The 13,907-nt window shown below is 41.1% G+C and overlaps 1 protein-coding gene across 1 annotated transcript in view; it reads left to right on the top strand.

Moving 5' to 3' along the window:
* The first annotated feature begins 11,912 nt into the window (after positions 1-11,912).
* The window catches only part of LOC113022588 (low-density lipoprotein receptor-related protein 1), a 99,615-nt gene continuing 97,620 nt past the window's right edge, over positions 11,913-13,907 (top strand). The window contains exon 1 of the mRNA XM_026168130.2: positions 11,913-12,550. Coding sequence (XP_026023915.2) covers positions 12,454-12,550 — 97 coding nt within the window. The 5' untranslated portion in view covers positions 11,913-12,453. The remainder of the gene's footprint in view (positions 12,551-13,907) is intronic.

Here is a 13,907-nt window from a genome sequence, read left to right as displayed (position 1 = left end):
CTATTTCCCGTGGGTGTTTTTTGTGCTGTCTCTCTGTGCTCTCTTTTCCCTCACCCCCTTAACCAATTGTGGACGATGGCTGACCCTGATTCTGGTTCTGCTGGAGGTTTCTTCCTGTTTAAAGGGAGTTTTTTCTTCCCACTGTCACCAAGTGCTTGGTCATATGGGGACATCTGATTTTTGAGGTTTTCTCTTTAATATTGTAGGGTCTTTTTCTTTCACTATAAAGCACCTTGTGGTGTGATTTGGCACTATAAACATGAAACTAAATTGAACTGAACTGAAGCATATTTAATTTGCTGCTCCTCTTTCCTTTGTATGTGTGGCTTTCTCTCTCTATTTGTTTTTTGTTGTTGTTGTTGTTGTTTACTGATAACAAATGCATTTTAAACTTTCTTAAGTACATTTGCAGTACAGCAACTCCTATGAACTGAGAATGGTTAATATTTCCTCATTAAATACTGAATGCAAACAATCAGCCAGTTCACATAAGTCAGTCTTTTCTGGATATCATTATAAAGATGACAAGACATACTGTTTTATAGTTACAGCTCTCTGCTTTCCATTAACATGTTCTCATCACTCCAATCAGTTTTATCCGTGCCGTTCTCCTGCTGCATGCCTTCAGATGCCATTTATTATTATCTTACTTTGCCCAAGAAGGAAAGAACCATTTGTGATAACTCCAGACTGCTGATGCTTATAACACAGATCCCCCAGAGTAGCTGGAGCTTCGAGGATCATTGCATGATTTAACATGCCCCCATTTAGAGCATCTTGTTTGAAAATGTCTAAACGTGTAAAATCTGCTCCTAAAAACCATTTTTAAAAAAGTGTATCTGTCTTTTTTCCCCTATGATTAATATCCAAGCAACATGTCTTTTGAAGACATACAGAGCCTTAAAACCTTCAGTCTGGCACAAGAGAAAAATAAATGAATACATTTTATAAACCCAGACTTATAATGTCATTACTAAGGTTCTCCTTCGCTAGTGCCACCTCCATTGTAGTCATTAGTTCATCAGAAGCAAGATGAAAATAATTTCATGGGCCAGGGAAGCAAAAAATAATCAAGTATGTTGTGTACAACTTGAGACCTTCCTGTTTTGGTCATCTGGAGGGAAAGAGACATATTTAGACATATAGTCAGTTTCTTGCTTGTGCCGTCACTGACCCAATGACTTGTGACCAAACAGAAACAAAGCTATTGTTTGTATTGTTTGTGTAACTCAATTAAGTATCTAGGACTCACCACTAGTAGAAACTATTGTGCAACACTTAAATTGTGCTGCTTAGAACTTTTAGTTCTGGTGTTTTAAATGGTCGGAAATAAACTTTTGTGCGAGGCAATGATGTGGTTTTGTCACAGTGAAATGGGTCAAATGCAACACTGTGTTGTTTGTTCTGAAGGTCACAGACAAATACTATCAAAGAGCAGACACACATGAGGTGCTAACCCTAAAAATTTGACATCAGAGTGTGAATGAGCATTGTCCTAAAGTTACCTTTAACATGTTATCCATAGCTGCCTAGTCACTGACTCTGGTTTCTTATCTACTACTACTATATTTGAATGGCTTTTCACTTTCTCTTGTTGCCAGCAATTGGCTGGAAGACATATTCCAACACAGATGGCAATTGAAACCTGATTCCTAAATTGCAGTGGCATTCAGTATAACCAGCACTGACACAAAAAACCCAGCCCTGCTGCTACTTTTAATCTCACACTGCAGCCATCAATTATGAAATTAGCAATCTATTAGTTTCATTTCAGTGTTTTGGACAGTACATCAATATCGAGTCATGAATGATTTATGAGTCAATGTATTTTTTCAAGCATGGGGACTCTTTGCAAAATCTCTCACCAGAAGAAGAGTGATTTGTGTTTTTTCCAGCATGTACACACCAAAGCACAATTTCTGCTGCTGATACAAACACCAGAGATGACTTTTAAGAGCAATGCATGTGTTCGACATATAAAACAGGCTACAACTGGTAGGCAGAACTGACTTTCCCTTAGGATTGTGTGCCTTCTGTTCAATAAAGCTGTAGCTGTTAGTCTCCAAATTCTCTGTGTATTTTGCTTATAATTAGCTTTGTTTAAGGTAAAGTTAAAAACCACAAAAAAGTTTCCTCTGCTATCAATTTGCCTTTTGTAGATTTTACAAAATAGCTCTACAGATTGCAGACTTTGTAGAAATGGCACATCCCTGTATAGTCTAGTGAGCAAAAGGCTTTCCTTCCTCCACAGACAGCCCACTCTGCCAGCTGTGAGCACTGCATGTCCTCTGTGTGGACAATAAAATGACAAGTGCAGCGGTATGGTCAATATTTCTAAGAAATGAACCATAAGCACTTTGTGTTAGTCCGTGTATCTCTGGCTTCAGCAGCCTGTGTGTGTCTGTTCATTCATTTCCCTTTAGGAACACACCAGCAAGACTGCTGCACCAGCAGCAGAACCTCAGTCTGTTACAACCAGCCGCTTTGACGACATGAACATTGTTTGGACATCAACAGGCTAGTTGCTAAGTAACCCAGCCCCCTCCACCCCAAGTGTTATAGCCTGTGAATCCATACTTATTACCTCAAGAGTAGCTAAGCGGTTCACATGTGCACACGGGCATGTGTTTATGCTTATGTGTGCATGCAGGCGTATGTGTGGGATAACCGTAATGCTTTATATTAGAGACAAAAAAAAAAAAGAAAGAGGTGGTGCATTGCCTGTTTCTTTTCCTTAAAAAAAACCTTTAATTTATCGTGGCCTCAAAGTGGGAGTGAAACTATGTTTTGAAGCATGGGTCAGAGTTCTTTTCATAAAATGAAAGCTGCATCTGGTACAGACTTGCATTAAAAATGTTCTCATTTTTTTTAATTTGTCTTCTAAAATAAATCAGCCTTAGCAGATACTTTTTATTTGCAAGTTTATTATGAAATGCAGCCATATAGCCACAGCTATTTTGCAGTGTGGAAGCCATTCAGGACAAAGGCAACTGTTTAGGAAATTCCACCCTGTGGTTTGCTATAGAGAGCATGAATGCAGTGGGGGTGAACCCCTGTCATCAAAGTGGGTTGTTGTTTGGGAGGAAGGGAGCCTGTGTGTGGTGGAAAGTGGATATGAATGCTGTGAAAGGGTTCAGGTAGTTCATGTGTGAGGAAGGGTCTGGGTCACTGAGATTGTCAATGTGGGGTTCAAGGTCAAAATGGCTGAGAGTGGTAGAAAGGCAGAAAGTCACTGCAGAATTTCTAGAAGTGGGCAAAAAGAAGAAAAAGACAAAGGTGTCATTCGAAAATGACCAATGAGCACTATGTGTTTAAGGGTGAAAATTGAGAAGCAGCCAGTCTTTCTTTCTTTAAAATCTTCACCTCTGACAGAGCAATCCCTTCACCCAACACCTGCTCCACACAAAGAAACAGCTTACTGCATATTGAAGCAATCTCTGCAGATATGTGCAGCTCGAGTTTCATAAGCTATGGCTTTTATTATTTATGTTAATTCATGTGTTTGGTTTTCATGTAACATAAACCATTCACACAGCAGCAGCAGCAGCAGCAGCGAGAGAAATACACTGGTAGTCACGAAATAAACTCTTTTTAATTACAGTAAACAATAAAAAGTGCACTATCTCACAAAATAGCTTTTTGCCATTTTAATTAAAACCTTAATGAATTTAATTACACATGTGCGTGTTGCTTGTTCTCAGTGCGGGTTAAGCAGCGAATGAATGGCTACAGCTCTGTTGTAGTGAATAAAAGCCATAAAAAAGATGCATTATCAGAGGCACAGACAAACAAATGGATGCATTCGCTTGCTTCACGTGAGAGTAGCTACTTAACACGTCTGCCGAAAAGACCACACACACACACACCCCTAACACTCATCAAACAATCAGTCAGGCATTCCCTGTGGCTGGAATGTGTTTTTGAGGGAGAGTGTGAAAAAGGAAGTTTTGAGGGGCGAGGCGGCTTGAGGGGAATGGATGATGACTTTTAGGTTTCAGCGTAAGATATTGTTTGTGTGCACATGTCCATTAATTATCTTTTTATAATGATAATTAATCTATTAGCACAGTGAGTAAAATTTTGCAAGCATCCCGGACATCCTGATTCTTCTGAGGCACTATTTCAGATTGTATTTGAGACAAACGGGAGCAGTTTACAGCTCCTATTTCATTAATTCAAATAGGAAATGAGAAAACTATTAAGACAACTGACCTCAACAATCTTCACCCTAATGTCAACTCTATCACTGACCTAATATTAGCATAAAACCTACCTGTTTAGGACCAAAAAGCTCTCCAGAGAGTGATCCGTACAGCAGAACGCTGCTGCAGGATTGCTCTCCCCCTGCTTCAGGACACCTACACCAGGAGATGCCGGACTAGAGCAGCGCAGATACTGAAGGACCCGTCCCATCCTGGCAACAAACTGTTCCAACTTCTGCAATCTGGTAGAAGGTTCCGCATCTTCCGGACAAGGACAGAGAGACTCAAGAGGAGCTTCTATCCCCAAGCCATCCGTGCCCTAAACACACACACCCGCCCTCTCACATCACCTATAATTGACTGAGACAGGACTCTCTTCCAGACACTAAACCAAGGCACAATGTACATTTCAATTCCTTTAATTTTAAATATGTATATATTGTCTATCCTGTAAAATAGTCAGATGTCTATTCATATTAATGTACAGAATTCACCTGCTTGCTGCTATTACTGCACATTCACCCAATGTATATACTACATATATAAAAAAACACCCAGCACGCCCCTGCGGGCGGTTTATCCTTCAAGCTCGGGTCCTCTACCAGAGGCCTGGGAGCTTGAGGGTCCTGCGCAGTATCTTAGCTGTTCCCAGGACTGCGCTCTTCTGGACAGAGATCTCCGATGTTAATCCCGGGATCTGCTGGAGCCACTCGCATATATATATATATATATATATATATATATATATATATATATATATATATGTCTATATTTTTTTAAATTCTGGATTCCTTTTCCTCTCGAGTTCATGATTACTTGTTTTGTTTTGCTGATTGTTGTTGTGAAAGACTTTCTGAGCCTTATCTAAAAAGGTACTATATAAAAAATGTACTTACTTGCTTACTTACTTAATACAAATAAAAAGTATAGATTTTTTAATAATTAGCCATATTGCTTGATTGGTACACATCAGTTTAACAACATTTCAAAACTCACCATCTGAGGATGTAATTAACAGATTATCACTGAGAACCTATTTGGTGTTAACATGCATAAACATTGGGCTCACTGTCATGACACCACAATCTAAATGTTGCACGATTTATTTTTGTTTCTCTTGATTTGATTTTTTTTTTTTAACCCCAAGTCCCAGCTGCAAGTAATGTGAACAGATTCTGAGTGTAAAGAGGCAGAAAGAAAGCCTGATGATGGAGTGGGAGGAAAGGAGAGAAGGGGATGAGGGAAGGGGGAAGGGGAGAGATTGAGCTAAGCGGATGGGGGAAGGGCTGTTTGTGCATGCCTCAAATTCCTTAGGTGTTATCAGCGTTGCCCGCTCCATAATTGTTTCTTTCGAGGAGGGGAAAAAAAATACACAGACTGTACAACATTGTAGAACTTCCTCTCGTAGGTTAGAGGACATAAAACAAGGGGTAGTTTTTGACTTAGCTACACTTGTATCACTGTAGACTAACATTAAAAGGGCGGGTCTGACTTTTAATGCATAGCACGGAATAGAAAGGGGAAATGGGCTAGATTCTTCTAATCAAGTTAATTGCATTTTGATTGTGTATTGCAAAAATCTTCACAGTTTTGAAGTATTTAAAACTTAAAAATACATTCAAATAATACTGCATAATCTTGTCTTCTCTGGTTGTTTACAGAAATCAGGCCATATTTCACTGCTCAGCTTTGGAATTCTACGTACACTTGTCAAATTAAAAGCCCTTGTCCCACCTACAAACAAGAGCACTCACATTATTTTGATTGTGTCATTTTGTCAGCTCAAACAGGCTTTCATGCATGAAGAAAATGAGCTGCTCCCTGTGTATAAGCAGATGAAGAGAAGTGAATGAGACAGAAAATTTCTTTAAATATCTTTTTTCTCTCTCTCTTCCTTAAAATGAAGACACTGTAGTGTTGGGACACATGCGCATGCACGCGCACACACAAACATGCACAGACGCACACATGCACAAGATGTGATTCTAGGAACTTTGATTGATGAGGTAATCCATCTGGCTCCAAAGCAAGGGAGGGGAGGGAGAGAGCATCAGTGAAGGGAGGAGGGACGGGTGAGTAGAAGATGAGTGATGATCTACTTCAGAGACTGATGCATCCCCGTCTCCATTTGCGTGTGCGCGTATGAAGGAAAGTTAAAAAACGCTCCAAGTTTTAAAAAACACAAAACAGATATTGACGTGAAATCCTAAAATCAATCCATACTTTATTCATCAGTTTTGGAAAAAATAATAATCCAACATCTTAACATTAACATGCTGGAGGGGAGCAAGTACAGACTGCCTCCTCCGCTCTGCGCTTCACCCTGGCTTTCACCACAGCTGCAGTAAACTGGGCGTAGGTGCACCAAGAGCCTTAGTTTGAGGATGAAAGAATGACGCACAAAATCCTTGTTCCTTGCTCATGACACAGAGCAGATGAATGGCGTTTTCACTTACTTCATCAATAAAATGTGCAACGGAAAAAGACATACCAGAAGCCCAGCACAGCTCTCAGAGAGTTCTCCACAGGTTAGTGTTTCCATTAATACGGTAATTCAGTGTCACTCACATCAGATACATTTTGTAAGGAGAAGAGATGTTTTCCCACTGCACAGTGTGGACACTTTACTTCACATGCACAGTTGCAGTTGCTTCATCCATCCAACTATCCTTTGAAGGGTGGCTGGGAAATTAAAGCATGTCAAAAACATCAACCAAGAAAAGCTACAGGCTATGATGGCTTTACTGGCAACTAGACCAAGAGAAACAAGTGCTTCCAATCCTGATATAGCCTATCATGTGCAGGACTCAGAAGCATGGTGTTTTACAATATGATGGTGGTAATGGTAAATGGTAAATGGCCTGTATTTGTATAGCGCTTTTACTAGTCCCCCCTAGGGACCCCAAAGCACTTTACACATCCAGTCATCCACCCATTCACACACTGGTGGAGGCCAGTTGTAGCCACGGCTGCTCTGGGGCAGACTGACAGAGGCGAGGCTGCCATATCGCGCCATCGGCCCTTCTGGCCAACACCAGTAGGTGAAGGACACAACAATCGAGACTGTCCGAGCCGAACCTTCCGATTACAAGGCAAACTCCCAACTCTTGAGCCACGATCACATGATCGGTGCAGAGATACAGAATATACTGGAGCTACAGGTAGAAAGGGAAGTGCTGAGCAAAATGTCATTATGGTGAAAGATGCGTGGGTGTATATATGCACAGCATCGGAGTCACTTTAGGATTGCTGCAGGGATAAATATTACTGTTAGCTGTTAGAGCAGATCTCTAATGTGTTTCTCCATTTGTTTCGCTGTCACACATATAATGCATTAAAACTGATTAGAGGAGAAAAAGTGAAGATCCCCAGAGATGGATCTAAATCTGACAAGTAACACATGAGACTTCTACAAGGTCAAGAGAAGGGTTAGAGGGAATTATGGAAAGAAATCATGAGCGATGTGTTAATAGCAGCATATTCTTGATTACTTTTTCCTATTTTACTGTTGTTTTTAGATTTCATTCATTAATTCCTGCTCAAAAATAGTTAAACCAAAAACAGTAATTTAGTCTAGTCGTTGCTTTTACCACACACAGGGCTGAGGGTAACATGAAAGTGATGTCTGTGAGTGCTGTGGACTCTACAGGCAAGCATGCCACCTGTGTTATGCTTCCATCTGCTGGTATAAATTGAAAAACAGCAACTGATACCTCAACATTTCCCCCATAAAGAGCCTTTTTGAGAGCAAAGGAAGCAGTGTTACGGGTCAACACGCTTGCTATAATTTTGCAATGTGTGGGTTATATGTTTACATGCACAAACAATGCTGCAAGTAGGTGATGTGACAGCTCACTCCAAGACTGATTTTCCCTTGTTTCATTAGTTTCACTTGAGTATGTTTTCCAGAGCTGATTAACAAGAAAGAGCAAAAAAAGAAGAGAAAAGGGAAACACAAAAGTGAATTAAAACATGATCACCTTTTAGAGAACTTTAGAAAACTGAACAAAATCATTACACAGCAACTAATATCTCAAGAGTTTAAGTATAGTCTAATTAAAAATGAGGACAAAATCATCTTTTTGCTGCGCCCTTTCCCTCTCACCCCATCAATCCTCCTCTGTCACACTAACTCTGCACGTCGTCCTTCACTATATCCAGGAATCTCTGTGGTTTTTCTCTTTTCTTTCTGCTTGGCAGATCCATATATATCTACTCCAAAATATCCACTATCCCTACTCTCTACATCTCCAAAGCATCCCAACCTCACCTTGATGCACTCATTTCTTTCTTTCTTTCTTTCTTTCTTTCTTTCTTTCTTTCTTTCTTTCTTTCTTTCTTTCTTTCTTTCTTTCTTTCTTTCTTTCTTTCGTCCGGGGAGCCCAGTGGCTGTGAAAATACATTCACAAAAAAAAATTCGAAAAGGGTTCAGACAAACATTTGCACTGTTACTAAGCTCCATAAACTGGGAAAAATGTGCCATCGTGGGACAAGGTGGTCGCAGAATGATGTAAAATGGCTGTATTTATCACACGTACATGTCTGAGGTTTGTGTGTGTGAATTTTCTAAAGACTACATGTTTTTTTTGTAAATATATCTCAAGTCTTTTTCCCTCTCTGTCCTTCCATGCTTTTTCAGTGAATGTCTGGTTTTAGTTATGTAAGCACTGCACAAAAGCATTTGGTATGAGGACATCTTTGGACTCAAACACAGCATTAGATAAGGTAAGAACTGGTATGTGGCGCTGTTATACTGTTAGCTATGCTGCATGCACTAAATAAAGCATTTAAACAGCTATAAGAGGACGATCTGGGTGAAAAATGTGGAATTCCTGATTGAATTAACACCAAATAATAGCTTGTTTAACACTAACTGTAAATGAAATTTTCAGTTTTATTTAAAAACAAACCTCGTTGCTCATAACTCTTCCTGAAAGGTTTGGCTTCAGCAAATATAATGACCCTGAAATCAAGAAAAGACTGAGGTTAAAAGCACAAGTGGTATTAACATTCTCTCTTTCAGAAACATCTCGGTCAAGTGTTTTGCTGGATATTCTTTGTGGTCACGCTTGCAACTCATTTATTTTCTTATCCTTGTAAGAGTCTTGGGGGGACTGCTGACACAGAACAGAATACTTAAAGCTATGCGTCACTTTGGTAGTATTTTAAATACAGTCTTCTTCTCTCTTTTTTTTTTTCCACTGACACAAAAGACCTTTTGTTCTTTGGCTTTAGATAATCTTGCACTGTAGACCCTCTAGGTGTCAGTGCTGCACAGCATTTCACAGATAGATTCTAGAGGTCACTTGATATTGTTGCTCTAAACTGGTGCACACACACTGGGGATGCGTAAGTAAAAGCCAGATTCATTTGTGCTGTCAGGAGCATGCACAACCTATAAAAACATAGTTATTATTAAGGCTCAGTCTAAAGACTCCACACCTGGTCTTGTGTTTCTTCCAATTCTGCATGACTGTGCCACTTTTTTTTGTAAATGAATTTTACACTGTAGTTGGGATTAAATTAAATATGTAAAAAGTCACAGAATTTAAAACCAAAATACAGTCACAACAAACATAATCAGGGTTAACGAGAATAAAACTTTGACTCATCAGATATCAGCGTCAGTAGGACTGTGACCACGAATGACTTGTTTTAATAAAGAGGAAGTAAACCATTAACATATAGCCAGTGTCTTACAAGCTGTTTGCATGATTTTTTTTTTTTAAAAACAATGAAGTTAGAAGGGTTCTTAATAGAGGCTGCAGGCCTTACTTTATATATTTTAAAGAGCAGTTCAACATATGTCAGACAATAATCCCAGCAATCTGTTTGTAAATGAAGAACGTTTGTGTTAAGACAAAGTCTGCTCTCTGCTGAGCCACAAATGTTGAAATGATTCACTGCTTAAGTCTAAATTAATCTAAGCCATCTATAATTCACCTTATACAGTCACACTGCCATTTATTGTATGTAGTCTTTCTGTGTATTCATCAGATGTTATCATCGACGATTATATAAACCAGGTAATCTAATCCCAAACCTTTAGCTTAGGCTTTTTCTCTGGCATTATAGTCCCAGCTCCCCGGAGTGCTCTTCAGTAAAATAAAATATGTGTTTCAGGGTGTTGCTTTTGTTAAATGATCCAAGTAAACCTATTGCCTAACATGTTCAAGTAAGCAGTTTGTACTTGATGAATGTAAAGCGATGGTAATGATCCAAAATATCATCAGTTCTCCGAACATTTCTCGATGTGCTGGAGTATCAGTGGAGAAAGCAGCAGCCTCAAAATAGACAGGATGAGCTTCTCCATATCTTGAAAACCTTAAATTAAGACAAAGCCAAGGAAACCCTCGTGTCCGCCGCCTGGCTGTCGTTTTGGATAGAGGTTCTTGTAGGCTGGTTTAGCATCCCAACAACATCAGCTGTCATCATTCAGGGTAAAAAAAAAATCCCCACACATTTTTTGATGTACAGATGGGTGTTTCCCTCCATACTAGGCAGTTCACAGCTTACAAAACCGTTAGTGTGTCAGCTTTGTCTACGATTGGTTACCTTTTTTAAATAGTAAAATGGTTGCTGTGGTAATTATGCCTCTGCACACTATTTTCTAACACATTACGTGACTTTCTCCTCATTATCACAGTAAGAAGCTTTTTCATGGGTACTGTTGAACCCTGTTGAAGGCAGAAAGCAAGCATCAGATACCAGTCATGGCCACACACATCACTAAAAAGTATGGCTCTGATTCTTGAGTAAAGCATTCTTCCACTAAAACGTCATTCCATTTCAAGGATCATGTCCTTCAAAGTTGTGATTTCAAGACTATGTGCATCATAATAGGTTTATGGGGTCATGTGGGGTCTTCTTCAAATGTCGTTAAACTTAGTTCTGTGAAGGCTGCATCCAGAAGGTAGCTGGCTTGGGGGTCTGAAAATCTGCAAGTCATTGGGCCCTATCAAGATGCAAATTGTTTGCTGTGCTTAGCAAATTTATTAGACCACCAGTCATAAAAATATGAAAGCACAAATATTAGAAATCTGTCAGAAACTTGTTTAAAACTAAAGATTTTTATTGGGCAAATAGCAAACTGACTTAATGTTGTTAATCAACATAACATTCAAACGCCAAAACTACATATCCTGTTCAGTGATGAATTTGGCATCTTAAATGAAATAATACTATTCTGCTTTTCATCTTTTTTGTAAAACAGTACATTTGAATTTTCGTGGATAACGACAATAATTAAAGTTTAGCATTAAAAATGTCATTTTGAATTAAGGAGCCTACATGCTGGTGGATTAAGCATTACAGAAACATAAAAATGATTTAGGTAATTAGCAGTACTGACAAATTTAGGGCAGCCGCGGCATAAAGCTTCAACTGGGTGGCTTGTTCAATACATTTGTTAAGGATTGACCGCAACTTCCAATATTATTGCGAAAATTCAGATCAAATCAACGTCAAATCCCGATGAAGTTGCAAAGTACTTGAAAATAACGACAATACTGGAACGATCGGGTGTTTTTTTATGTCACAATCTAAATGTCAAATCCGTTTAATAAGGTGGACTGAGAATCCCTACCGTGGTAGCAACTGCAGTTTGCGAGTTTACATGAGTGAGCCTAATTTGAAGGAGGTGAATGGTGGTGGTGGGGGTGTCGGGTGGTGCTGGAGGGAGAGGAGAGGGGAGGGCCAGCTGAGCCCCCTGATGTTGCGACGTCACTCAGACCGCTGACTGACTGGGCTCCGGGCTTCAGGCTCAATCTGTGGCCAGCAGCAGCAGAGGTGGCGGGGAGGAGAGGAACATTTGATCCACTTCTTATTCCCCCCCTGTGACTTCTTCTCCATCGGGGCAGGGAGAACAAAAGGCGGACAGCTGCATGATTACAGGCGCCAGCGAGCTCCTTCATCTCGCCTACAAGCCGGGCTAGCTTGATGCTCAATTCAGCCTGCTAGCCTTTGTGGCAGGGCTCTCCATGCATCCGAGGACCCCTTAGGCAACCCGGGCTGGGAGAAAGCCTCGGCTTTTTGCCTGGACAAGTCTGGAAGACTTACTCTCCGAGTGTGGGCAGACAGCAAGCAGCAGCCCTGTCAGCACTCACTGCGCACCCAGACAGCGGATTTCCAGCAAGGAGCATCCCCGCCGGGGCACACGGTTACACGTCGTCGCCTGTCTGCTCTGCAACCTCCAGCTTTTGACAGGAGCAAGAAGCGATTGATGAGTAATATTCTTCCAAGATAGGCTACAATGTTGCGCATCGCGGCCAACATGCTGGCAACAGGATTGCTTTTCTTGGGATTCATACACAATTTGGAAGTAATCGCTCCAGCCAGGGCCATTGATGGTAAGCAGAGCTGATTGAATGTTACCCAGAGTGTTGTGCCAATTGCTCAAAAGATCTATAGCCGTTAGGTGATGTGTGCACAGTGATTAGTGCGGGATTTATTTTGCTCTGTGCCTGCGTTGCAATGAGAGTACACTGCACCCGGTGGAAGGGGTAATGCCTGCCCCCACTGAGCGGAGCAACGTGGAGGGGATGAAACCTAGGCGAGACAATTAAAGCGGTCTTTTGTTACTGTGTCCCGGTGAAGCGTGTGAATGTTGCAATGTCACAGCACCCCACCTCCAAACCCTCCATCAGCACCCCGCCACCCTTCACTTGATTCAGGCGCTCGCATCCCAGCATAGGCCCCGATAAGAGCTCAAAGCTCATGTTTACGTGTCGATACCTTCATTAGAAAAATGTGTCGACCTGCAGTCTGAGGCGTTTTTTTTAAGCTATGATAGTACCACGTCTCATTAAAAAAGAAGAGAGCTGTGAGCACCTCTGCCGCGCTGTAATCGAGCCTATCTGATGTGTCTCGACTTCAGTCAGTTCACGTTCAACAGTTTTCCCCGAGAGCGCTGATGCGATGACAGCAGCCGAGCTACCCCTCAGTCAAACCGCACTGCCACACTTTTGTCCCATCCGTGGCTGGATCGTGCTTTATTAAGAGCAGAGGACCCGTTCGTGTCCATCACTGCACACTTGGTTTTTTTCTGCATCTTTAAGCTCCGAGGATGTGCTGCCATCAACAGGCATGCGTAACGCTGTGCACTGTTGCTGTGTGTCGGTGCCATTATTCAGTTTGTTGCGTATCTGTGCCCCCGAAATGCCGACAGTCATATTGTGATCTGCAGGTAGACAGTGAGCAGCTCTAAACGCCTCTGCTGTACCCCCCCCCCCCCCCCCCCCCCCGGACTTTATGAACACACACACACACACACACACACTGGAACAACTTCTGGAAACTATTAAGCTTCACAGTCCCACTCAGGGTTCCTGTTTTTGTGTAAGACAGGAAACAAGTATTCATTCAAAGACAAAGATTTGCTGACAGACTTCTTAAAATCTCTGCAGGTGGAAAGTAAATCTATAAGCTTGTTCTTCAAACACAGCTTTTTAAAATTTCATTTCATGTAATTTTTGAGGGGGATGTCACCAGGGTCAGCAGGGCTAATCGGAGGTCCTGAATTCACAGTGTCATTAAATTCAGCAAGACTTGGATTCAAATCCCAAGCTGCATTTTGAGATTATTCATCGAGCCACAAATGGCTCCCTGTGTCTTTTTGAAGTCATCTCATCTCACTTGGCAGCCCAGTGCGGTGAGGTTCTTAAGGAGCACAATCCCCCGCATAAAAACACCACCTTGGAGATCGAT

Source organism: Astatotilapia calliptera, chromosome 5 (assembly GCF_964374335.1).
Source record: "Astatotilapia calliptera chromosome 5, fAstCal68.1, whole genome shotgun sequence".
Lineage (NCBI taxonomy): Eukaryota > Metazoa > Chordata > Actinopteri > Cichliformes > Cichlidae > Astatotilapia > Astatotilapia calliptera.
The sequence above is the reverse complement of the archived record's forward strand: the minus strand, read 5'-3'. Positions and strand labels throughout refer to the sequence as shown.